Genomic DNA, 26,669 nt, shown 5'->3' with positions numbered 1-26,669 from the left:
TGAGGGGCATCTGGGTTCTTTCCAGCTTCTGGCTATTATAAATAAGGCTGCTATGAATATAGTGGAGCATGTGTCTTTATTACCAGTTGGAACATCTTCTGGGTATATGCCCAGGAGAGGTATTGCTGGATCCTCTGGTAGTACTATGTCCAATTTTCTGAGGAACCACCAGACTGATTTCCAGAGTGGTTGTACAAGCTTGCAATCCTACCAGCAATGGAGGAGTGTCCCTCTTTCTCCACATCCTCGCCAGCATCTGCTGTCACCTGAATTTTTTATCTTAGCCATTCTGACTGGTGTGAGGTGGAATCTCAGGGTTGTTTTGATTTGCATTTTCCTGATGATTAAGTATATTAAACATTTTTTCAGGTGCTTCTCAGCCATTCAGTATTCCTCAGTTGAGAATTCTCTGTTTAGCTCTGTACACCATTTTTAATAGGGTTATTTGAATTTCTGGAGTCCAGCTTCTTGAGTTCTTTGTATATATTGGATATTAGTCCCCTATCAGATTTAGGATTGGTAAAAATCCTTTCCCAATCTGTTGGTGGCCTTTTTGTCTTATTGACAGTGTCTTTTGTCTTACAGAAGCTTTGCAATTTTATAAAGCCCCATTTGTCAATTCTTGATCTTAGAGCACAAGCCATTGCTGTTCTGTTCAGGAATTTTTCCCCTGTGCCCATATCTTCAAGGCTTTTTTTCCCCACTTTCTCCTCTATAAGTCTCAGTGTCTCTGGTAACCAGTACCCTCAGAGCTCGTGTCTCTAGCTGCATATGTAGCAGAAGACAGCCTAGTTGGCCATCATTGGGAAGAGAGGCCCCTTGGTCTTGCAAACTTTATATGCCCTAGGACAGGGGAATGCCAGGGCCAGGAAGCAGGAGTGGGTGGGTTGGGGAGCAGGGCGGCCACGGGGAAGGGGATGTATAGAGGACTTTTGGGATAGCATTTGAAATGTAAATGAAGAAAATATCTAATAAAAATTGTATAGAGAGAGAGAAAGAGCTGACTGAACACCTAACCTGGCCAGCTTACTCTGTGCCCAGACAGACACAGTATTGTGAGAAAGTTCCGGATGTACGGGTGAGTGGCTGAGTAGGGGGACCCGTATCTCACTGGACTAAGAGACTGATTTTCTCTCTTCCATGTCTCCCTGAGAAAAGACACCAGGCAATGAGAATAATATAAATCTTTATTTCTCTAAAAATTGAGGTAAAGAGAACGGTTTAGGGTGGGGGGGGGATCTACATGGTGAAAAACGGGAAGGCCCAACTTCATACAATGGCTCCAGGATGCTCAAAGGAAAGAAATGAAGCTTGGCCAAAGTGAGCTACGTCTTCCTGAGTTGGTCCAGACTCCAGGGCTGTGACTAACATTTCATTTCAAAGAAAAAGAGACCAATCTAGAGCTGGAGGGTATAGAAGTGTGTGATGCTGGTATCCCTGTGAGCGTGTAAGCTCAGGTCAGTAGTACTGGGGGGGGGGGGAACTAATCCAACTCCCCAGGATCCTCTACCACCCCCACGGGCAGCTCTCTTGCCCCGGAGAGCTGTGGATGCTCTAAGTCTTTGAGAATGAGCTGGAAATGTGACTATCATCCTGTACTCCGACCCTGCCTCACAAAAACGTTGTGTGTGTACAGGGTTCCGGAAGCTTCTTAGTGGGCAGGAGTCACCGCAGCAGCAAGCCAGGATAATCCTTTCAGGTCAACCTTCTCTTTGGTCCTCTTTTTTTTCTGGCATGGATTGGACCTGAAAAGGCTCTGGTCTTCGGGCCAACTATTCCCACTGGATTCCTAGAAGCTCGCAGCTGACATTCCACAATCGCTCAGCTGTTTTCTTGTTCCGGGCCCTTGAGGATACCCACATCCTCTTGCAGTCACTGGTAGGCAGAAAGGATGAATGTTAGAATGAAAACTGGCCCTCATGGAACATGGTCCTCAGAATAGATTTAGAATGATATAAAAATATGTGCGCTGAACCTAAAGAAACTACACTGAAATGAATTAAGTATTTCAGGCCAGATGTGGTAGCACAGCCTAAATAACCTTAGCCCTTGGGAAGCAGAGGCAGGAAGATCAGGAGTTCAAAACCATCCTTAGCTCCAGAGTGACTTGGAACCTATCCTGGACTGCAATTAGACCATCTTGACAAACCAAAACATAGAGGCTGGAGAGATGAGTTGGTAGCTAACAATGTTTGCTGCTCTTCTAAAGGACCTGGGTTTTGTTCCCAGTACAATGTCAAGCAACTTACACCCACCTGGAACTCTAGTTCCAGGATACAAAACTCTAGGATACAAAAGCCTGTCTGGCCTCCATGGCCTCACACACATGCACATGCTCATATATACACACACAGAGATTGAAGAAAATCTTTAAAAAATAAACATGTATGCACATATACATATAAACGTAAACTTCAAATAGCAATACATAGGCTTTTTCTTACTATAGTCTACAATAAGATATAATACCAGATGGATGAATGCTACTTCAAAGTAATTGTGAGCAAAAGAGACATTGTGAAATTATCTCAATGATGCAATGTGATATGAAAATACCTGTAACCCTATGGTGGCAGAGTCACAGATAACACCATGGTTACTTTCTTACTAAGTTTAGAGAAACTCTGAATTTCTACCAGAGCGATTTGGTTATTCCGGGAGGAATAATGGAAGAGAGATAGAATGCCCCATAGGGCACGCTTCCATCTTTTATACTTACAAAACTTCTATATGATGCTTGTAAAATCTGATTCTGATGGAAAAGAAAAGCCTACCCTTTGATCCGCCTTTTCATCAGCCTTGTTTGTTTATATATATATATATATATATATATATATATATATATATATATATATACATATATATATATATATATATATATATACATATATATATATAAAGTTTGTTTATATATATATATATAAGTTAATGTATATTATTCCTTTTATTCAAAAGTTGTATTGTGTATTTAGTTTGGGGAAGTCTCTCTTTTGTTAAAATGTATTTTAACTAGAAAGACAGCAAATAAATGTATGTTCTTCTAAAAACGTTTAAAATGATAAAGAATGCCTGAGCTAAGAAGCTGCAATCCTTTCTCACACCTTGCCTGGATCTTCCTCAGGCTCCCTTGAAGTAACTGTTACTAAGCACAGACTATTCTAGACTATTCATTATGTATTTGTAACAAATGTTTACATGTTTTTAAAAAAGATTTTATTTTTAATTATATATGTGTACCTGTGTGAGGGTTTGTGCTTATGAGCGGGTCCCTATAGAGGCAGGAAGAGGGTGTCAGATCCCCTGGAGCTGAAGTCACAAGCAGTTGTGAGACATCTGGTGCTGAGAACTGAACTGCATTCCTCTGTCAGAGCAGTAAGAGCTCTTAGCTGCTGGGCTATGTCTCCAGCACTTACAGTTTTGTATTCTATCGTTTGTCTGTTTATTTGTTTGTTTGTTTATAACATTGTATCATGAAAATCCCTTATTAATTAACTATTTCTGAAATCACATTAAATGACTATATAGCATCTGTAACACTCATAAGGCAATACTATAAACACTCAGACTGTGGGGTAGATTTCCTCAATAGACATGGAATGTATACCAGGCATGGTGGTGCACACCTTTAATCTCAGTACTTGCCAACCAGGAGGCAGAGGCAGGCAGATCTCTGTGAATTCAAGGTCTGCCTGGTCTACATAATGAGTTCCAGGACTACATAGACAAACCCTGTCTCAAAGAAACAAAACACAACAACAACAACAAAGGATGCAAACCAGAAACAGGAGCCACATACGTGATTTGAAAATTCCAGTGGCCACATTATAAAAGAAAAAGAATCTAGGCATACTGGGCCACAGTTATAATCCTAGCACTCAGAAGACTGAGGCAGAAGAATCCTAAGTTTAAGAGCAGACTGGACTGCATAGTAAAAAGCTGCCTCTAAAGTAAATCAAGAGATGGAAGGTGGTGGCATGATCCTTTAATCCCAGCACTCGGGAGGCAGAGGCAGCTGGAGATGACTGCATTAATCAAGACACTCAGCATGCTTAACTGAGAGGCAAACACAGCCCAAGGGTTCAAGCAGTACTGGCTGCTGTCACTCATCCATTCCCCTATGACAGACACTAAACTACTCTAATTGCTCGTTGAGAAATGGTACCTCGGGCTGGAGAGATGGCTCAGTGGTTAAGAGCACTGACTGCTCTTCCGAAGGTCCCGAGTTCAAATCCCAGGAACCACATGGTGGCTCATTACAACTGTAATGAGATCTGATGCCCTCTTCTGATGTGTCTGAAGACAGTGACAGTGTACTTACATATAACGATAAATGAATCTTTGGGCTGGAGCGAATGGGAGGTACAGGGTGTTGGGGTGCAGGGCAAGCAGAGATCCTGACTTTAATTCCCAGCAATCACATGAAGGCTCACAACCATCTGTACAGTATATTTGCTACAGTGTACTCATATACATAAAATAAATAAATAATTCTAGAAAGAGAGAGAGAGAGAGAGGAAGAGAGAAATGGTGCCTCACTTAGCAAAGAGCAGCAGAACAAACTGGGCTGGATTAAATCATGGAGAGGGAAGGAACCTTTATCTTGGATTCCTTATTTGGAAGCTCTGGCTACATGTAGAGTTGTGTTCACATGTGGTACCCAAATTTCTATTCCTACACACCAACAGGCAAGGCCAGTCTTGACACAACTGAAGGGGAGGGTTCCCACTGGGTAGACAGGACCTCCCCCTTATTTGATGCCAAATAATCCAAATGTCAAATCAGCAGAGCCTTAGAGGAAAAAAATCCAGAGGCCCTGCTAACATTCTTGTTATAGGACAACAAACAGGGAAAGCCTTTGCGGCTTTCAGAAAGGAACGGTGCTCACAGAAATGTGGCACATTGGAATAAAACAGAACTAGAAAAGCAATTCTTTCTAACTTAAGTCTTCTTGGAAAACTCACGGCAGTTGGTTTGCAGACCTGACCTGAGCCTGGATTCCATCATCAGGCACAAGGAGTCTGAGTGGTGCTGGAATTCGCAGGCACAGGGGGCACCACCAGCTCCTACCTGAAGTACTTTCCGCTCAGGGGCTCTAGGTCCTCTGCCAGGGCACAGTGCAGGCTGGTCTGAGCTCCCTGAGAAGTGGACTTGAAGAAGGGTGAGAAGAGCCGCCATAGCAAACACAGCAGGTAGGAGTTCCTGGTGATCTCAGACAAGACGACACCTGGGTGAACTGCATAGGCGGTGACTCCAGTCCCTAGAACAAAGAGGACACAGTAAGTCCAGGGAGACACGGTGTAGGAGTCCCTCTGGCTCCTACAATCCTTTGCCTCCTTCTTCCATAGAATTTCCCCAGCTCTGCCTAATGCTTGGCTGTGGATCTCTGCTGCATCTGTTTGTGCCTCTCTGATGACAACTAGGCTAGGGACCAATCTATGAGTATGGCAGAATATCACTAGGAATCATTTCATTGACTTCTTTGGTTTTTTTTTCTACTGCCAGTCCTGTTTGGTTCTATCATAGGTCTCTGGGCTATCCAGCCTGGTCCTGGCCCTCCAGATAGTGTCAGTTGATGGGCTCTCTCAAATCATGGGACAAAAGCTGGACAAAGTCATTGGTTAGCCACTTCCACAATTTCTGCACCATCTATTTACCCTAGCATGTCTTATAGGCAGAACAAATTGTAGGTCAAAGGCACAAGAAAACTCACAGAATCAACTAATCTGGGCTTTCAGGGGCTCACAGAGACTGAACCGCCAACGAGGAAGGCTGCATGGGACTGACCTAGGCCCTCCTCACATATGCTGTAGCTGTGTAGCTTGGTCTTCTTGTAGAGTCCTAACAGTGGGAGCAGGGGCTGTCTCTGACTCTGTTGCCTGCCTTTGGGACCCTTTCCTCATACTGAGTTGCCTTGTCAATCCTTAATAGGAGAGGAGGTGTCTAGGGTAACTGCAACTTGATATGTCAGGGCTGGTTGATATCCATGGGAGGCTTGCCCTTTTCTGAAGAGAAATGAAAGAGGAATGAAGAGGGAAGGGGGTGAGGGTATCTGGGAGAAGGGGAGGGAGGGAAAACTGTGGTTCGGATGTAAAATTAATTAATTAATAAAAAAAAAAAAGAAGGGACTTGGGAAATAAAAGCCTAGGCTTCAAAAGGTTCTGCTCACCCTGCCTAGTAATGAATTAACCTCTCTGAGAAAGATCTCTACTCAGCTTTCTAGGCTCTGAGTGCAGAGTCCTATTTCAATGTTATTTTATATGGGGGCTTACATATGACGAATAAAAGCATGTGGGAGCTAGCAGTGTTAATCATTAATAGCAGTATCTTTGCCACTAGTATGGGAGAAGCTTTGGGGCCACGATCTGTTTGAAAGGTTGAGGTAGAGGCTAGTTAGGCAAGTGCATTTATGAGGTGTGGATGGAGGGGTGTTGGTGGGAATTATGGGACATTATGCTGCCCCCAACACAACTCTGGTACCACCTCGCTGTCTGTACTTTTTACCTACCAGGACCACACAAGGCACTTTGCCTGTGTTATCCCATTTCTTTTTAGTTTTGTTTGGTTTATACGACATTACTGAAGGAAAATAAATCAGCTACTAGCAGAGCTATTGTTGGCGCAATGAGCCACTAACAGCTTGCATCAGTGAATCAGTGAGATCTTAAACAGTGTGATGGAAGATGGGCGAATAACTTGGAGTTTCCCAGCAATTTAAATGAAAAGTACACAGGTTTTGAGATTCTAATTTAGAAGGTAGAACGTGCCTGACTTTCAGTTTCCACTCTACTAACACACATAGCTTATATCACACTTTCCCTTCTGATGATGCTATGAATTCAATACCAGTTCTGCAGCCACCTAAGTTATGAATACAGAATATATCTCAGTGGATGCCTTAAACAAGAAGAGACACAGCTAGAATTCCAAAGCTTCCTTTGATGTCACAACAGAGTGTCTCTCACAAACAAGTTAAAGTGAAGATACTGGCCACATAATACACACATTCTATTTAAAAAAAAAAAAAAAAACAACTCATCAATCTTGTACAACTTTTCATTTGTAACTATTTTAGAAAGTAGTCATTGTCCAAAGCTGGGAGAAAATAAAATGAAGGTGAGGTCTGACAGCTGGATAAGAAACTCAACCAAGGAACAGCCATTTAGACTTGGTTCCGGCTATCCTGCAGGTGCTTCTGAGTTTAAGGTGACATTCCACAGCCTTCCACAGTCCGTTCCTGGGATGCACTCTCATCTGCAACACGGATTTGTAGATTAGGAATCTCTGGCAATAGGGGAACATGGGGCATGCAAATTTGGATCACTTTGCAGTGGACAAAATGGACAAGGTAGCTTAGGGAATAACTCAAGCAGGAGACTGCTCAGTCTCAGCTGAGACAAATGATGCCATTCCTGTTAACATTTGGACAATAAATCCAGTTGTAAATGCATCCTTGGCTGGTTGAGAAAGATGGCACCATGGGGAAATAAATTGGTTTAAAAAAAGAATATGGTTTGGTATAGGCTGCCATTGGGCTGCTTAATTATGGCTTGTTAGAGAAAGATTATCCTCAATTGACCTGTAGGACATTGTGGGGGAGGGTTATGGACCAAGTCACTAAGTTCCTTATTAATCCGTTTCAATATACAGCCTGAGCACCTAGTTCTTCACTGCCTCAATAAATGTCCAAAGGTCTGGCCAAAACTCTTGATCATCTGATGGTGAGAGAGTGTTTCTTCCTGATACCAGGTCTACCCAACACAGGTGTCACCTGCCACCAAGGTCAAACATTTCTGTCCCACCCTTTGCTTCTCCTTTTTTGGAATTGCGCCTTCTTGCTTAACTAATCGGGGTAGGAGGACTTGTTGAATAGCGGGCAGAGGCTGGTCACGTCTCTATGCTAAAAAAAGAGGCTTATGCAGTAGGTAACATTAAGATGCTCGCGTACTAAGGAAGCTGAAATGCAGAGAAATTAAATAAATCACCCAAGCTCATATCTAGTCGGCTGCAGATCAAGGTACAATGCCTCACATGAGGGAAAGAGTGCTAGATTCCCATTGCTAGATTGCAGAATGAGACCTCTCAGCTACCTTCTTAAACAAATTCCTTAATACGGCTGTGCCTTTCTCTTCATTCGTAGAGGGAGTAAAATAATAGTGCTAACCTCATTAGAACAGTTTGAAGCTTGTACAGTGCCGGGTACACAAAGCTTCCTACATTACTATTCATTTCCACAATTGTCCTATTCTGCTTTGGCATTCTGATACAGGTTATTCTCAAATTCTGAATTATTCACAATATCAAGTAGACCCCAAGACTCAGAGACATCAGAGCCTACAGATTACCTAGACCCCAGGGAAATGCAGAATTAGTAATAATTAAAATGATTAATCCTGTAACAGTTGAGGAGGCAGCTGGGGAAGTTAAAGGAACAGGTCTACATATACACAGCCCTCATATATGGAAGAGCAAGAACTCAGGCCCAGGATCCCGGAATCCAGTCCTAACTCCCCAATGGTAGGCAAGGACCCTTTTGGAGCTTAGCAGAACTCAGAGAAGGACACACAGGAGGAGGAGCTCTAGGCTTAAAGCAGAGAGCCCATGTTCCAGTACTCCTTTACAGAAGTAATTCCCGAGGTACAGACGGATGGCTCCATTTGCTGTATAATCCTGATCTAGCCACTTCTACCATCTCAGCTCTGACCCATAAAATAGAAGAATACTACCCACTCTGACTGTGACAAAGGGTTGTTGTAAGAACGAAATGAAACAACAGGAGGCAAAAGTGTAACAGATGTCAGGTGAGGTTAGTGTTCCAGCATCTCTTAGATACAGTGTTTCCTTGTGCAACAGCACCAAGATGCTGCACACGGTCTCATTCCTCCCAGCACAGCACACAAGTCCCTTCTTGGAATGTACATTGCACTGGTAAAAATTTTCCGTGCTGTTTGAACCCACGGAGAAGCTAGCTGGGTTGCCCTCCTTCAGGCTCAAGCATAGTTATGTCAAAGGTCTTCCAAAAGCCCCTGCCCTTCCCTGGGTCAGGATGGCTCCTGGCTCTGTAACGGGGAAAGGGAAAAATGCTAAGAGTGTTAAAAAACAAAACAAAACAAAACATTGTGTTCTTAGCCACATTATGGCCCACAATCCCAGCACTTAAGAGGCAGAGGCAGGCAGATGTCTGAATTTGAGGCCAGTCTGGTCTACAGAATGAGTGAGTTCTAGGATAGCCAGGGCTACTCAGAGAAACCCTGTCTTGGAAAACCAAACCAAACCAAACCAAACCAACCAAACGAACAAAAAGACACTGTGTTCTTGAGGACAGCTAGAAGGTAAAGTCTTTCCAACCAAGGTTATTACTGTCCATCCCATAATAAACAATGCCTGGAGAGGGACCAGGGACCAGGGAGTGCAGCCACTGAAAGCTCATCTGTGGAGAAAAAGCTAAAGGAGGGGGTTCCAACTGACTGCTTCAGTCCCAACAGTTGGTCCCTGCTGGCTGTCGTCGTGGCGCCTGCTTTGAGGATGCTGTTAATGTTCGCCTGAGGCCACTTGCTCTTTTACTTGGAGGCTGTTCTGTGTTCTACTCAGTTTTCTCAGTCACAACTCCAACCTATTTATTCTTCTGTTTTTGTGTGCTCTATACCTAATAAACTCACTTATTAACTTTTTGTTAGGCACAGTTATCATTTTCTAGACTATACAGAAGACTGCTAAGAAAAGTATGTTCAACAGTCTGGTTCCAGAAGGTTCTACCTATAACCTGGACCAAGGATTTCGTTCTTGTTTTTGTTTTTGTTTTTAAAATAATAAAACATCTATTTTATTATTTTTCTAATTAAACATTAAGTATATATAATATCATTGATATCATATAAGCATATAAATAATTTTTAAAATAATAAGACGCTTAATATTTTATGATTTCTCCACGCTTACCTTGGAGCCGCTTAGCCAGTTCTCGAGTGAAGAGCAGATTGGCCAGCTTGCTGTGGCCATAGGCAAAAGCACTGCAGTATCGTTTCTGGCCTTGGAGGTCATGGAAACGGATCTTGCCAAGCAGGTGAGCTATTGAGGAAAGGTTGACCACCCGTGCGGGAGCAGACTCCTTCAGCCTCTCCAACAGCAGGTATGTAAGAAGAAAGTGTCCTGCAAAGCAATCCAGAAGGAAAACCTCCAGGTAGAACATCCCCAGGCTCAGAGGTGTGTGGATCGAATGGCAGGACTTCTGAACCAGCTCTCTGTCTTCTGAGTGCGAATAACGTTTGATACATTGAGTGCTAACTGGTCATTTACTCTAAGTTAGTTCATTCTCCAAAGCAAGGGACAAAGCTAGACTGCAGTAAGACAGTATCTAACCTATATTCATGTATCTATTGTTTATATACCTATCTGCTAGCCTCCAATATCTATGTATAACTGTGGGCCCTCACACTCATACAGAAAGAAAGCTATAGTAGTCAGGGAAAATAACATTTTTGCCTAGGATCCAGGAATATGCCACATGCCCCTTTGACTAGAAGGAATCTTCACCAGAAACTCTGAGCAACAATTTATCTTGTGCGTCAACATCTCAAGGTTTGGTTCCAGAAGCCCAAGGCTTGTTTCAGTTCTCATACAAATGTTACTTCCCCCGCCAAATCCAGATTCCTGAGTACCCACAGGTTGACCCTGTGCAGCAAGCCCTGCATTGCCATTGCCCCATCCAAGGATGATACTTTTTCTCCCTAGCATCTTCCAAGATGAGGTTTCTGGACAGAATGCAGAGTCACATTTTTGACTGCTTAGCCATGTGTCTAGTGTAGGGGGAATCCTATGAGGGTTCTGTGAGGCTCTATGAGGACCAGTGGAGATCCTGAACCCTGGTGCAGAGCTATCTTCCTACAAAGAACCAGGTAGGTTAGAACTCACTTTTTATCACCCAAAGATACTTACCCAGGTGGTTGACTCCAAAGTGGGTCTCAAAGCCATCTGTTGTCTTAGAATATGGGCACATCATCACTCCCGCATTGTTGATCAAAATATGAAGCTTCTTTTCCTCTGTTGAGAACAATCAAGAAGACCCATGGCTAGCAAGGCATCTTCTATCAACCTGTCACTATCCCAAGTGTTCACCCTGGCTTCCATCTGTGCATACTCTTTGCTGGGCAAAGCTAACACTCATCTTTCTCTTGCCTTCCAAGATAAGGTGTTGGCTCAGAAGTCAATAACTATCCCCAGCCCGACCTGTCTGTGTGATAGGGACTCTCCATTGCCACTGGGTTTCTAATATTACTTGCTGCTGTCATCCTGGACACCATTTGTTCATTTATAAAGCCAATGCATACTAACTACCAACTCTGGAGCAGGCCCACATTGATGGGCCCTGAGAAGACATAGTAAAATAAGGCAAACCTAAACCTTGTCCCTCAAGAAGCTGTAGTTCTTTTTTTTCTTTTCTTTTTTTTTAAAAGATATTTTCTTCATTTACATTTCAAATGCTATCCCTAAAGTCCCCTATACCCTCCTCCTGCCCTGCTCCCCAGCCCACCCACTACCAATTCCTGGCCCTGGCATTCCCCTGTACTGGGGCATATAATCTTCACAAGACCAAGGGCCTCTCCTCCCATTGATGGCCAACTAGGCTATCCTCTGCTACATATGCAGCTAGAGACACGAGCTCTGGGGGTACTGGTTAGTTCATATTGTTGTTCCTCCTATAGGGTTGCAGACCCTTTCAGAGGAGCTGTATTTCTTGGTATATATTGGTAATTTCCCAAGACACAGGAGCCTTTTGACAATGGCACAAACTCATCTAGTGCCTGTAGCCATAGAAGGTTGATTTTCTGGATGAAAGAAAAGAGCAGAATCTAGGCCACACCTTATGCCAAGGTACAAGCTCAGACATGGAGACGACACCGCCAAGATTCCCACTGTGGAACGAAATGCCGATAAGGATCCTGTCCAGCTTGTCCACCCGCCATCCCTTTGCCAGTTCCCTGCCCAGCTGGTTTATCTACATAAACCTGCCCAGTGGGATCATGGGTATGATGCAAGGGCCATAAATGTCCTAGGTGGAGTAGCCATTCCACACTTAGTTTCCTGCCTTCCTGGCACTCACTGGAACCTTACCTGCTAGGAAGCCCTCAGCAAAGGCTCGGATGGATTTGGTGTCAGACAGGTCCAATTTCCGCACTAGCACCTGGGAGTTCTTGGTATCTGCTCGGATTTCACTAGCAGCAGACTCTCCCTTTAGCACATCTCGGCACGCAATGTATACTCGTGCTCCTGGGACCAAAGTAAACAGGGCAATGTGTGTAGAGGTACAGGAAGTGAGCTAGGGCTGATAGGTAGAGCATACTCAAAGCTGTCCCAACAGCAGTGAAGTGGCCATATTGCCACTTCCAAATTCTCCCAGTGGGGCCAAGAACCCTTTATTTAATTCTGCTTAGTAGCTACATTACAATAACTGACTTAACTAATATTACACTGAGACGTTATTCTCCTTACTTTCTGAAATAGTAAAGATGCAGGAGGGAAAGGAACTATGCTGAAAGCCAGAATAAATTAGTTGGACTTGGATTGGACTTGGATTCCAGTTTCCCTGAATTCCCATTAGAGCCTTCAAGGCCAGGAAGAAAGACAAGGAAATTCAGGCAGAACCCCAGTGAAGAGGGCAGAAAGTATGGCCCCACAGAGACCGAAGGAAAGGACTCACCTCTTCGAGCAAGCTCTCTGGCCGTCTCCTTGCCAATGCCTGTGTTGGCACCTGTGATGACCACTACCTTCCCTGGGATCTGGACATTTGTTGTACAAACTCCACCAGCAAAGAACTTCCTGTCGCCAAAGGAAGGAAAATCATCCACGATTTCCCCAAAGTCACGCTGAGATGCATTAAAGAAAAAGGACACATAAACCCAAAGAGGGAGGCCTTTAACTTGGAGTCATAAGACTTTATCATCTTTAGAAATTAATTTGCATGGACCACTTTTTGGTTGGGCAAGGTAGTGGCCAGCTCATAGACAAGAATTGAAAGGTCATGTGTCCAGAAGCTAAAAATAGTCACCTGAGCAAGCAGAGAAAATGCTCCTGAGCCAGGGCCAATGGAGACATTCCTTGTCAGATAAAAACTCTATCGGTCTAATCTCTAGACTCCCATGGGTCAGCTTCCTCCTCTGACCCACATTGGAATCACATGGGTGATACACATTAGAGGACTCAATGGTCCTGAGCCCTATGACTCCAATAGTTACTATAGGAACTAGCAGATAGCATCTGGGTTGACACATTAACTACTTCCCCCTCAGTTGTCTCTTTTGTTTAGAGAGAGTGCATCCTGAGTGACTTTCTGGCACTTTGTTATGGATTTTTATTTAGGCCATTGGCACACAGAGAAAGCTTTCTTGTTGAAAACAAGACCAGAGAGTCTAGAATACTTCCTGAACATCACTGGATGGCAGACACTGAGCTAGACACTTTCTATACACTACCTTTTCTCGATACTTTCTACATGCACTGTCTAGCCTAGGCTAGACTTTCTACACTCAATATTTAGACCAGGCTAGACACTTTTCTATACTCATGAGGTCTATCCCAGGCTTGATTTTCTATACATTTTCTGTCCAGGTTTAAACACTTTCTGCACCCAGTCTACCTCCATGCTAGATAGTTTCTACACTCACTATCTTTCCACATTTTCCATACATATTATCTTTCCATATGCCATTTATATTAATTTCCCCCGCCATTTCAGTATTACTTAGATATTACAAAAACAAAAACACACAAGCAAACAAAAAACCTCTGAAGCCCAAAGATGTTTAAGTCATTTCTAAGGGTGGCCGGGAACAAGTATGACACTTTGACACTCTGTCCTCAGTATGCCTATCTAACCTTCCTTTGGGGGTCGGGGGGTGGGGACCAGGGGGCAAAGGTTCAAGACAGGGTCTCTCTGTATAGCCCTGGCTGCCCTGGAACTCGATCTGTAGATCAGGCTGTCCTCTAATTCAGAGATCTTTCTGCTTCTGCTTCCTGAGTGCTCGGATTAAAGGCACGCACAACCACACCTGGCTCCTAACCTTTCTAATCATCAACAAAATTTAAACCCTCCACATAGAGTAGCCATTTCTTGGCACCTCCACAAATCCCCAGTGAGTCATTTCCAAAACACTTCTTGAGAGAAGTATCAAGGGAAGAGCATTTGCTTCCTTCCCAGAGTGCCTAAGACTTGACAAGGAGTCCCTTAACGATGAAGTCCCCATGACACTCACCTCATCTAGGGACAGAAAAGAAAAGGAAAGTGTCAGAGAAACCTAAAGGAATCAGAGGAAAGCGCCACAGGACTCATCTACTCATCTGCCTTCCTCGGACATCCTAATTCAAATCAGCCCCACCTCCTCCCACCCAGGCGCTTCCTTCTCGGTTTCTGCAGAGACATCCATAACCCCTCCTTTCCTGTTTTTAATGTACTAATCTCGCCTCCGCCACCTTCCCTCCTTCTTCTTTTAGAAGTCAAAACCATCTTCGTAAAGTATCTTTGAGTTGCTGGATTAAAACAAACCTGATGGATGGAGCTGTCAGATACAAGATGGAGAGGAAGGACGTGAGCAGTACCAAGATAAACAGCATCTTGTCAACTTTCTTCGTTGCTGCTTCTGCAGCTACCACCCTCAACCTAGCAGGAGGATCCTTCTCTAGCTTCAATTCCTGGCAGCTTCTGTTGTCTCTTGGTTCCTCTCACTCGGGGCACTCAGCAACTGGCTGGCTTAAGCAATGCCCAGAATCTTACTTAAATCCGAGAGCTGCCAGAGCACAGCCTCCTGGGAGATGTAGTCCTAGAGGGGTGGGGCTTAAGGAAAGATTAGGGCTTCACCTTATATTGGCAGTGAGAATTTGGCAATACTGGAGTCCCTTCCCAACACGCTATTTTCTTTCTTTCTTTCTTTTTTCAAATTCTTTCTCTCTCTTTTTTTTAATTAGGTATTTTCCTCATTTACATTTCCAATGCTATCCCAAAAGTCCCCCATACCCTCCCCCACACACTCCCCTACCTACCCACTCCCACTTTTTGGCCCTGGCGTTCCCCTGTACTGGGGCATATAAAGTTTGCGTGTCCAATGGGCCTCTCTTTCCAGTGATGGCCGACTAGGCTATCTTTTGATACATATGCAGCTAGAGTCAAGAGCTCCGAGGTACTGATTAGTTCATAATGTTGTTCCACCTATAGGGTTTGCAGATCCCTTTAGCTCCTTGGGTACTTTCTCTAGCTCCTCCATTGGGGGCCCTGTGATCCAATAGCTGACTGTGAGCATCCACTTATGTGTTTGCTAGACCCTGGCATAGTCTCACAAGAGACAGCTATATCAGGGTCCTTTCAGCAAAATCTTGCTAGTGTATGCAATGGTGTGACACGCTATTTTCAAGATAGAATATGTTACACATTATCAGCAGGCTTCAAAAAAGCCAGGCATAGTGACAAAGTCTTATAATCAACTTATTTGGCAGGCTGAAGCAGAATGATCACTTGAGTCTGTAGTTCAAGACTGGCCTAAACAACATAATAAATGGTGTCAAAACCAAACCAAACCAAGGAAACAAAACAAACAAAAAAGCAAGCAGGCAAACAAACAAAAAAATCCTCCAAGTCCTTAATGATGCTTGAAATATGTGTGATTAAAAATGGAAGAGAGATGGTAATAAGGATGGCTAAGTAGGTCAAAGCACTCTCCATGTGAGCTTGTTGGTATGTGTCCAATCCCCAGGATCCATGTAGAAGTCAGATGTGGCAGCTCAGGCCAGAAGAGTGGCTGCCATCTGTAACCACAGAAATCCTACTTCAAAATGGAAACTGGAGCTCAAAGGCCAGATAGCCTCCAGGAAGTGGAACTGCAGGATCAAGAGGCAGGTACGCACAGACCTTGCTTTGAAGACAAAGTAAAAGCAGTGACCTGACTTTTGAAAACGTGTTCTCTAATCTCCATATGCATGTCCCTACAAACCCCAAAGTAAATAAACAGGGCAGGGAAAGTGGCTCAGCATGTATCAGCAATAGCAACAGGCACAGTGACCTGAGTTTGGTCCCCAGGTCCCACAGCCAACTCTCCAAGTGACACTGTGACCTCCACACAGGCTGAAGCCTGTGCATTCCTGCACTCTCATGTATACAGCCAATTAAATAAGTAAAAGTTAAAAATAAATAAATGGAAGAAATTGGGGGGGGTGGCTGAAGGTCCTGTGGGGCTGGCAATGTGCTGGTCTTTGATCTTCGTGCTAGTGCACACGTGTGCTTACTGTGAACAATCACTGAGTCAGGCGCTTTTGATTTGGGCATTTTGTGTGTGTGCGCTTTACATTACACTTCAGTGAAGTTGACACACCCAAAGACATGTCAAGCAAGGGTAGAGTGTTTAAGTATTCTCAAGCTAGACTTAAATTCCTGACTCAAATCCCAGCTCAGCATCCTTCAAGCTCTATGGTCCTGGGCAAGTTATTGAGTCTTTCTGCTGCCTCAGTTTACTTGATTATCCAATGGGAGTGATGATCAGTTGCAAGTCTCCACATGGACACTCGGGCCACTCGCCTCAGATGATTCACGGGTCAGGCGGACTCAGGGGAGGACACGGCAGTGGGACCTGTGCAGGTCATGCTTTGTGAAACAGAGATGAGGAGCCCCTCTCTGATTTGACCTTTGGTGGTGGTTTGTCGAGTAGAGTCACAGAGCTGTGGTCAATGTCATCACGGTCTAGAATATTCTGTAAGAACAGAGCCTACAGAATCAGAGCAAGTGTGAAAACTGTAAATGCCTCTTCCTCTTCTTCCACTCCTCCTCTCCCGCTCTTTTCATCCTCCAATTGTGTTTCAAAATAGTAAAAATTAAACCTTGAGCAGAGACCTTTGTCTTGGTTCCTTCCTTATCTCGCACAGCCCAGCCCCTCTTCTCTTCCAGGTTTCCAAAATGCCTTTCCAGGCTAGAACCCAAACCTGTGATCTGCTGGCCAGACACAATAATCCAATGACATATCCTGGCATCCAGATGAGAAAAGTAGGAGCCTAGCATGGCCCTCAGTGGTTTCCCTAAAAGATCTTTTGTACAATAATGTGTCCATTTCAAGTCAGGAGCAGTTTGCTGCCACACTCAAAACTGTACCAAAATGAAAGAATGGTTTTTTGGTTTTGTTGGTGGTGGTAGCAGTAGTGGGTTTTTGTTTGTTTGTGTTGGTAGGGGAAGGTTGTTTTGAGTCAGGGTCTTACCATATAGCCCTGGTTGGTCTGGTACTAGACCAGGCTGATGTCATATTCATAGAACTCAGCCTGCCTCTGCCTCCCAAGTGTAGGATTAAAGGTGTGCTATGCCATCAGACCTGCTTGTATCTTGTTTATTCAATAATGAATCTTTGTTTCTCTTTTTTCATCTTTTTAAATTTTATTTTAAATTATATGTAGAGAAGATATGCCCATGAATGCAGGTATCCACAGATGTCTTTAGATCTCTCTGGTACAAGAGGTATTTACAGTGGTGAGCCACCCAGTGTGGGTGCTGGGAGTTAAATCAGGGTCTCCTGTAATAGCAGTGCTCTTAACCACCACTGAGCCATCTTTCCAGCCTCTCTTCTTGATCTTAAAGGGTAAAATATCTCATCAACTTTCTAAAATAAAAAAATTGTTTGCTTTGAGGGCAAACTGTGACTGACTTCCTCCCATAGCATACCTGTAACCTGTAGCAGTTGTCATTTGGGGATTATAAAATGGTAAAGGACTGTTCTGTATACTGCAGAGTGTTTAGCAGGATCTCTGGATTCTTTTTTTTTTTTTTTTTTGGTTTTTCGAGACAGGGTTTCTCTGTATAGCCCTGGCTATCCTGGAACTCACTTTGTAGACCAGGCTGGCCTTGAACTCAGAAATCCACCTGCCTCTGCCTCCCAAGTGCTGGGATTAAAGGCATGTGCCACCATGCCCGGCTGGATCTCTGGGTTCTATTCAGTAAAGTGCCTAAGCACTACTCCTGTGACCATCAAAAATGTCTCGAGACATTGTCAACTGCTCACTGTGGGGTACAATCACCTCCAAGTGGGAAATGCTGTCCTTCAGGTTGTTGGGCATATGGGAGAATCCTGGTGTGAGATGTTGGGTCTGATGCTACAGAGTGAACACAGAGCCTCATACATGCTAACCGCATTCTCTAACACGGAGTCACCGCCCAGCTCGGGTAGGTGTGATATTGAAAGAATTTGAGCACAGCAAAGTTTCATTTAGATCCCATGCATTGGATGCAGGTTCTGCCAACCTAGTCTGCTCACCAGAATGCAGCAAATGACTAGTATCTCACAGGGTCTGGGATACTGATCATCAACTAATCATTTTGATCTCTTAAACTTTATTTTTCACAGTTCTATTCTGTCTAACTCTGCCCACTCTATTAACTTACAATATCTGGGATCTGTATACAGGAACAAGTTAAAAAGCCCCTCCTGGTAATGAAAAGGCTCATCAGGTAAAAACACTTGCCACCAAGCCTGATGACTTGAATTCAATATTCAGGACCCAAGTGATGGAGCGAATCAGGTCCCTGAAATTGTCCTCTAACATCTACATGCTTTTTATGCCATGTGAGCATGCACACATACATAAGATAAAACATATTATAAATGATTAAATAAATGTAATTTTAATAAAAAGTTAAAGCCATCCCTCTTATGAATGCCTTTCTTGGATGATAAGAATATTTTGTATTGGTAGAAGTTTGGGCTGGACTTTAGAGTGGCCAGTCAGATGGCTCACTGGGTAAAGGCATCTGCCACAAAGCTTGATGATCTGGGTTCAATACCTGGGACCCATGATGGATCTATGCATTGGTCAAAATGACAACTATACATTTGAAGCTTTTACATTTCATTATATGTAAATTTCACATAAAAATAATAAAAACTAGATAAAATATTGAACTATAATTAATTATATACATGCTGAAGTTTTAAGAGTAAATTGATACATTCAATTTACTTTGAAAAAAAAAAAGTCTATTAACAGGGCTGGAGAGATAGCTCAGCATTTAAGAGCACTTACTGCAGAGAACCCAGGTTCAGTTCCCAGCCCCAACATGGTGGCTCATAACAGTCTGTAACTCCAGTTCCAGGCATACACATGGTACACATACATACATGCAGGCAAAACATTTATATGTATACAATAAATAAATAAATAAATATTTTTTAAATGTCAATAGCATATCACAAATTTTTTTTAAACTAGCACTTGCCACAATATCACACAGTTCAGAAAAGCTTATTGCATTTGTATTAAGTAGATTAAGTGCATCAATAAAATACCATAGTTTGATGGACAGGGGGAAGTAAAACCAATGATACACTGTACATTTACTGTATTTACAATGTTTTACTCATATTTATTTATTGGGGGGTGGTATGTGTGTCATGGAGTGCAGGTGGAGGTCAGAGACAGCCTTCAGGAGCCAGTTCTCTCCTTCCACCAGCAGGGTCTCAGGAACTGAACTCAAGTCATCAAGGCTAACAGTAAGGTCATTTGCCCACTGAGCCATCTCTGTGGCCATGCGGTTATCTATGTTAAGCACGTGGTAAATCCAGCATGCAAAAATGTAAGTGCAGAAAGTAGGCAGTACTGGTTGGATATTTACCCTGAAACTCTACAAACACTATCAATATTCAAGTAGGCGGTACTGGTTGGATATTTACCATGAAACTCCACTATAAATGTTCAATAGTTTTCAATTTAAGATTTTACACACATTTTGAAACTTTTTGCTGTGGAAGTCAACCCAGGAAATATTTCAGAATGAAAACTTGGGACATTGCTATATTTATTGTTTTGACTTTCTAACATCATATAAATGTTCTTAGACTGAATAAACCTTTAACCCCCCCCCCGTATGTCTTACCTCGACATTCTCTGCAGTCCCCAGCCAGCTTCATCAGCCACTCTCTCCCCCTACCCCCTGCTCCCACAGCTATATTTATTTACCTCTTCCTTAAGACAATCATAACGGTTTGACATATATCTCTTTTGAGCACCTTTTGTTCATGCTATTTTTCAAGACAGGGTTTCTCAGTATAGCCCTGACTGTCCTTGAACTAACTCTGTAGACCGGGCTGGCCTCAACTCAGAGACCTGCCTGCCTCTACCTCCTAAGTGCGGGAATCAAAGGTGTGCACTACCACTGTCCAGTCACCAGCTGGCTAATCAGCCCCACCCTAATGGGGCTCAAGCATTTATATATTCTCTGAAAAGTCCCCAGATTTCCAAATGTCCCACACTCACACAAACTATCTGCAGCTGGCAAAATCACACCCCTGCCAGAGCACAATGCAAATCATAGTCAGCTGCTGTGGTCAGCCTAAAGCAGCCCCATATCCCACACCTGGGATTAAAATGAAAACACGCCGGGCGTGGTGGCGCACGCCTTTAATCCCAGCACTCGGGAGGCAGAGGCAGGCGGATTTCTGAGTTCGAGGCCAGCCTGGTCTACAAAGTGAGTTCCAGGACAGCCAGGGATACACAGAGAAACCCTGTCTCGAAAAAACCAAAAAAAAAAAAAAAAAAAAAAAAAAATAAAATAAAATGAAAACACATTCTTATAATTAAATTTTTAATTTAGCGACCAAAATTCTCATTACAAACCTCCATGTTACTTTCTTGAACTACACACCACACAGAAGTGACATCTTTCTAGGTTCAGACTTAGGAGTCTTCCTGTCTCTTGACTATCACTCCTGGAAAACAAAGTCATCCTATTAGAAATTCAACACACAAGATTTGCATGCATAGCTAAAATTATATTCTAATTTTTATTTTCTAAAATTTCCTTGAATCCATGCCTATATGTAAACACAAAACAGAAAGATATTTATCTACAAGTCAGTGCTATCTGGGAGCCAGCTTGTTGCCTAGGCCTCAAGCTTGCTTCTTTCTTTCCTGATGTTGAGCACTTTATCAGCAGGGATAAATGACATTTTATTCTAAAATTATTTTCTAATTTTTGTGGATGGATGTAACCAGCTTTCTATTACCAGAATTTTTGCTTTATAACTATCCTATGCAAAGGAATTTATAAATACTAAATAAAATTCCTTAAATATGAGAAGAAAGCAGGAGGAGAAAGAAGAGGAAAAAGGGGGAGAGAAGGAAGAAGAGGGAGAAGAGAAGGGGGAGGAGGAGGAAGGAGAGGAAGAGGAGAAGATGACCAACCAGCATTCCAGGCAGGACCATAGAGAGGTACTGAGACTACAAAGAGAGAGTATCCCAGCCCTAGCTCAGCTTTACTGCCAAAACTTGAGACATTTGAGAGATCCCTTCTTGAACTTCCCCAGACCGACCCAAACATCAACTGCACCCCACAAAGCTCTCACAGTCCATAGGGCGCAGAAGAGTCACCCAGTGCTGCCCTCCCGAACTTCTAATTATCACCAGATCATATGACCATTGTGAAATAAATTTTATTTAATTCCTAAGTGTAAGTAGATTGTTACTCAACTACTCAATTGGATAATTGGAACAATGGTCTGACAAAACTGCCCTGGAGAACTCTTGCTCAAATGCATTTGCAAAATAAGTATACCTTAAGCAATAAAGCAAAGACTGCTTCTTAACTACATTTTACTCTCCTTGAATCCATGCCTATATGAAAACATGAAACTGAAAGATATTAGTCTATAAGTCAGTGCTATCTGGGAGCCAGCTTGTTACCTAGGCTTCAAGCTTGCATGTTTCTCTCCCAATGTTGAGCACTTTATCAGCATGGATAAATGAAAGCGATGTTGGATTACAGCTGCGGAGGAGTGATTTGCCAAGTCCCAACCTACCCGGGGGAGAGCTACTCTCTAACAGCTCCATCATGCTCTCTGGAGGCATGCAGAAGGATGGTGCCATTCACCAAAGGAATACTCAAGGAGCCTACTCAATGGAGAGAAGCAGAACACCCAGATAGAAGACCTGCCTGGTGGGTGGTGGGAAACAGGTATGGGTGGGAGAAATGGCTTTGTTGAGCATTGTAATCTATTTGGGGGATAAAGTAGAACATGAATTCAGTGCCTCGTTCTTCCATCTAAACCTTTCACTGCTTGATATACAGTAAAAATGTTCATTCCAGGCCCATCCTGATCTTCCTGGCTTCTGTCTATGCCTCTGGCCTTAGCCGTCATCCTGTGTCTGGACCCACCCTTCTAAACTATTAAAATTAGAAAATAAGATACTGGGGTTTGTTATAAAATTTTAATGCACATATTATAATATGCATTATAATATGTGTCCCTTTACTATCCTCCCCCATCCCTCCTCCCATCTCATTGGTTGCTTTTCCCCAATACGTGTGTGTGTCATAGGTGTGTGTGTGAGTAGATAGATACACAGGTAGGAAGTAGATAGCTAGGATATATAGATAGGTAGATAGGAAGAGAACTAAACCCAGATTCCATAAATATATGATTATATTTATATTTAAATCTAGGTTATGGATATAAGAGAGAACATGAAATCTTTGTCATTTCACTTAACATGATGATCTTCAGTCCCAACCATTTTCTTGAAAGTGACACAATTTCATTCTTCTGTATAGTTAAATAAATTTCCATTGTGTATGTCTATCACTATGATTGTTTGAAGGAGAATGAGCCCATAGGCTCGCTGAATACTTGATAGGTGCCTAGTTGGTGGAACTGTTTCAGAAGGATTAAGTGTTGTGGGCTTGATGGAGGAAGTATGTCCCTAGGGGTGGGCTTTGAGGTTTCAGAAGACTCATTCTATTCCTTGTGTGCTCTCTGCCTCATGCTTGTGGTTTGACATGTGAGCTCTCAGTTGTTGCTGCTGCCATGACTTTGCTTGGCTATCAGGAACTCTGGAACTGTAAGCCCAACATAATGCTTTCATTTATAAGTTGCTTTGGTCATGACCTTACCACAGCAGTAAAAAAGTAAGTAATACAACCACATTTCCTTTAGCCATTCATCTGGTCATGGGCACCTAGGCAGTTCCGTATCTTAGCTACTGTGAATAATTTAACACACATAGATTTGCAAGTATCTATGCTCATTTGACCCTGTAGAGAGACTCTCTTGTGCACTGTGTGGAAGCTTCACCTGTCAATAAAAATGCCAGTGGCCAATTAGCTTAGAAGATGGGACCTGGCAGAGAGAGAAAGAGAGAGAAGATGCTAAGATAGAATAGATGTGGGGATTTTCACCTGGGAACACTGATGGAGACAGATGCATGAAACAAGGTGAGGTAACCAACCTCGTGGCAGGACTTAGAGTAGAATATACAGGTTAACCAAGTTATGAGCTAGTTGGGGAACAAGAAAAGGCTTAGGGCCTAAGCATTTATTCATAATTAACTAAGTCTCAGAGTTGTTATTTTGGAGAACAAAGAGATTATGTGGGAAACCCCAAGGTTACATTACCCTTTGATCCAGATTCAGCCACATTCTGGAACATCTGTCTTATTTAGGGTTTGTTTTGCTGTGATGAAACACCATGACACAAGCAACTTGAGAGTGAAAGGATCTACTTCCACAGCAGTGTCCATCATTGAAGGAAGTCAGGACAGGATCCTGGAGGCAGGAGCTGATGCAGAAGCCCTGGAGGGGTGATGCTTGCTGGTTTGTTCAAATGGCTTTGCTCAGCCTGGTTTCTTATAGAACTTAAGACCATCATCCCAGGGATGGCACCAACCACCATGGGCTGGATCATCCCCCATTAATAATTAATTCTTTTCTTTTTTTTTTTTTTTTTTTTTTTTGGTTTTTCGAGACAGGGTTTCTCTGTGTAGCCTTGGCTGTCCTGGCACTCACTTTGTAGACCAGGCTGGCCTCGAACTCAGAAATCCACCTGCCTCTGCCTCCCAAGTGCTGGGATTAAAGGCGTGCGCCACCACGCCCGGCCCTAATTCTTTTCTTTTCTTTTCTTTTTCTTTTCTTTCCTCTTTTCTTTTCTTTTCTTTTCTTTTCTTTTCTTTTCTTTTTTTTTTTTTTTTTAAGAGAACATCAGATCCCATTACAGATAGTTGCAGATAGTTGTGAGCCGCCATGTCGTTGCTGGGAATTGAACTCCGAACCTCTGGATGAGCAGCCAGTGCTCTAACCGCTGAGCCATCTCCTCCACACTAACAACTAATTTTTAAAAATATCTTACAGCTGGATCTTATAGAGATATTTACTCAATTAAGGTTCCCTCCTTTCAAATGAAGCTAGCTTATATCAAGCTGACAAAAGCCAGGACAAGTGACACCTTGTTAACTTGACACACAAGCATATGTCACTGTTCGGCCATAACCTTTCCTTTCATCTCCAAGATCACACATTAACACCAACATCACAACATTTTACAAACACTAAAAGGCCCACAGTCTTTAAAAATTCAAACACTTTACAATTCCGTCTCTTTAAAAATTCAAAGTCTCCGCCGGGCAGTGGTGGCACACACCTTTAGTCCCAGCACTTGGGAGGCAGAGGCAGGCGGATTTCTGAGTTCGAGGCCGGCCTGGTCTACAGAGTGAGTTCCAGGACAGCCTGGGCTACACAGAGAAACCCTGTCTCGAAAAACAAAAACAAAAATTCAAAGTCTCTTTTAAAACCTAAAAATCTCTAAGAATCCAGTTTCTCCAGGCTGGAGGGATGGCTCAGAGGTTATGAGTAGCTGCTTCTCTACCAGGGGACCTGGGTTCAATTCCCAGCACTCACATAAACAACCATCTATAACTCCAGTTCCAAAGAATTTATGCCTTCTTCCCTCCTCTGCCCCCACAAACATTGCACACATTCGGTACCCAGACATACGTACAGGCAAAACACCCATCCACATAAAATAAAGATAAATAAATCTTTTAAAAAGTAAAATAAAAATTCAACCTCTCAACTGTGGGTTCTTGTAAAATAATCTTTTTTTCTTCTCGCTCCAGCCCCTGCTCACTCCGGCCCAAAGATTTATTTTGTTTTATTTTATTATATGTAAGTACACTGTAGCTGACTTCAGACACACCGGAAGAAGGCATCAGATCTCATTACAGATGGTTGTGAGCCACCATGTGGTTGCTGGGATTTGAACTCAGGACCTCCAGAAGAGCAGTCAGTGCTCCTAACCCCTGAGCCATCTCTCAGCCCATAAAAAAAAATTAAATTAAATATTTCCTTACTTCAGGAGGGAAGAATGAGGGCACGGCCACAATCTAAACAAAGTAAAAACTGAACTCCAACAGTGTAAGTGGCTCAGTGTTCAATGTCTGGGATCCATTCACAATCTTCAGGGCTTCTCCAAGGGACCCTGGGTCACTCCTCCTACTCTGCCCTCTTTAGCACACACAGCTTGTCTTCCAAGGCTCTGGCTGGCTCCATGCCACTGCTGCTGTTGTTCTTGGTGGTCATCCCATGGTTCTGACATCTCCAAAATGCTGGGATCTTGTGCTGCAACTGGGTGGTACTTTCACCTATAGCTTCTGCTCATCTCCCCTCACGGTGGCAAGCCTCAGCAACTCTGCATGGCCTTCAGTCTGGGGCATACACTGCTATTGAGGCTATAACCTTCCCCAATGGCTTCTCCTGGCCTCTCACAGTGCCAAACCTCAGCTGTTCTCCATGACCTCTTTGAATCTTCAAAACTCACACCACCTGGGTGACTCTTACACTACTAAGTTCTGCTGCCAGTGTGAAATATGACCTTGGCTGCCTCTTTCCCAGAAGATTTCACCCCAGTGATGCTGGTCTCTTCTTAATCATCACTAACATCTTACTCCAGCTAACCGGCATCAATTGTCCCAGTAACACAAAGGTTTCACTTTAACGGTGCTGGTCTCTTGTTAACTACAGTTGACTTTTCAGATCATGCGGATCAGAATGACAAAAATACTAATTCAAAATAGCAAACAGGCCTCTAAGAGTCTTTAAACTTCCTTTTGAAACTTCACAAGCCAGGCCTCCATCTTCTGCACTGCTTTCAACACTCTTATCTTCCAAATGTCTATAGAACATCCCACTGAGCTCTCAACACTGAATGGCTTTTCTAGCCCAGAGTCCCAAAGTCCTTCCACAATCTTCCTCAAAACAACATGGGCGGGTCTGCCACACCAATACCCTACTTTGATACTAGCTTGGCTCCGGTGGTTTTGTGGCATTTCCTGGTCCCTAAGGATTCTAAGGCCTGCTTCTCAGTCTCCTTGTCTCAGCTCTGCAATGGCCCATGTCACTTCATTATCTTCATGCCCTGCTCACTTCCCTCTTTAATGCTTATCATCCCAGTGCTCAGAACACTGAGGCAGCTGTGAATTCAAGGGCCATCCTGGGCTATCTAGTGAGTCTGAGGCCAGCCTGGGCTACACAGTAAGATTCTGCCTCAAACAAAACAAAACAAAACAAAATTAACAAACAAATGAAAACCAAATAAAAACCAAATGGAGCCGGGCAGCGGTAGCACACACTTTTAATGCCAATACTTGGGAGGCATAAACAGACAAATCTCTGTTAATTCTAGGCCAACCAGGGACTTTATAGTGAGCCCATCTCAAAAAGGAATGGGGGTGCAAAACCAAACCAAAGCAAAACAGAATGTCCAAATAGACGTTGAAAAGGTTTGCTTTTGGAAGGCATTTGTAAACTTATCTCACTGGGTTTCACTCATTCATTTTTTTTCTTCTAATTTTTTAATTGTGGGAAAATGCTCATACTATAATTTTTTTAA

At 43.1% G+C, this 26,669-nt stretch overlaps 1 protein-coding gene across 1 annotated transcript; it reads right to left on the bottom strand.

The window, feature by feature from the left end:
* Positions 1 to 1,225: 1,225 nt before the first annotated feature.
* Positions 1,226 to 14,776, bottom strand: Rdh12 (retinol dehydrogenase 12). Its single transcript, XM_021179503.2, has 7 exons — positions 14,537 to 14,776; positions 12,695 to 12,813; positions 12,109 to 12,264; positions 10,933 to 11,037; positions 9,937 to 10,146; positions 5,068 to 5,257; positions 1,226 to 1,875 (listed from the first exon to the last, which is right to left on the bottom strand). Exons 1-7 carry the CDS (start codon positions 14,602 to 14,604, stop codon positions 1,773 to 1,775), a joined length of 951 nt encoding a protein of 316 aa, XP_021035162.1. The 5' UTR covers positions 14,605 to 14,776; the 3' UTR covers positions 1,226 to 1,772.
* Between the last annotated feature and the right edge of the window lie 11,893 nt (positions 14,777 to 26,669).

This window comes from Mus caroli, unplaced genomic scaffold (genome assembly GCF_978045245.1).
Source record: "Mus caroli unplaced genomic scaffold, Mus_caroli_1 scaffold_14, whole genome shotgun sequence".
NCBI classification, from domain to species: domain Eukaryota; kingdom Metazoa; phylum Chordata; class Mammalia; order Rodentia; family Muridae; genus Mus; species Mus caroli.
Note: the sequence above shows the minus strand (reverse complement) of the source record. Positions and strands in the feature narration are given on the sequence as shown.

What these genes read in the sequence shown, in the direction of transcription:
- Rdh12 (XM_021179503.2), bottom strand. Translation starts at nt 14,604, where the DNA reads ATGCTGTTTATCTTGGTACTGCTCACGTCCTTCCTCTCCATCTTGTAT. An exon ending in CAGAGAGCTTGCTCGAAGAG is followed by an intron (nt 12,265 to 12,694) that starts GTGAGTCCTTTC and finishes CTTTGGTCCCAG; the next exon opens with GAGCACGAGTATACATTGCG. An exon ending in ACTGGCTAAGCGGCTCCAAG is followed by an intron (nt 5,258 to 9,936) that starts GTAAGCGTGGAG and finishes TCTTTGTTCTAG; the next exon opens with GGACTGGAGTCACCGCCTAT.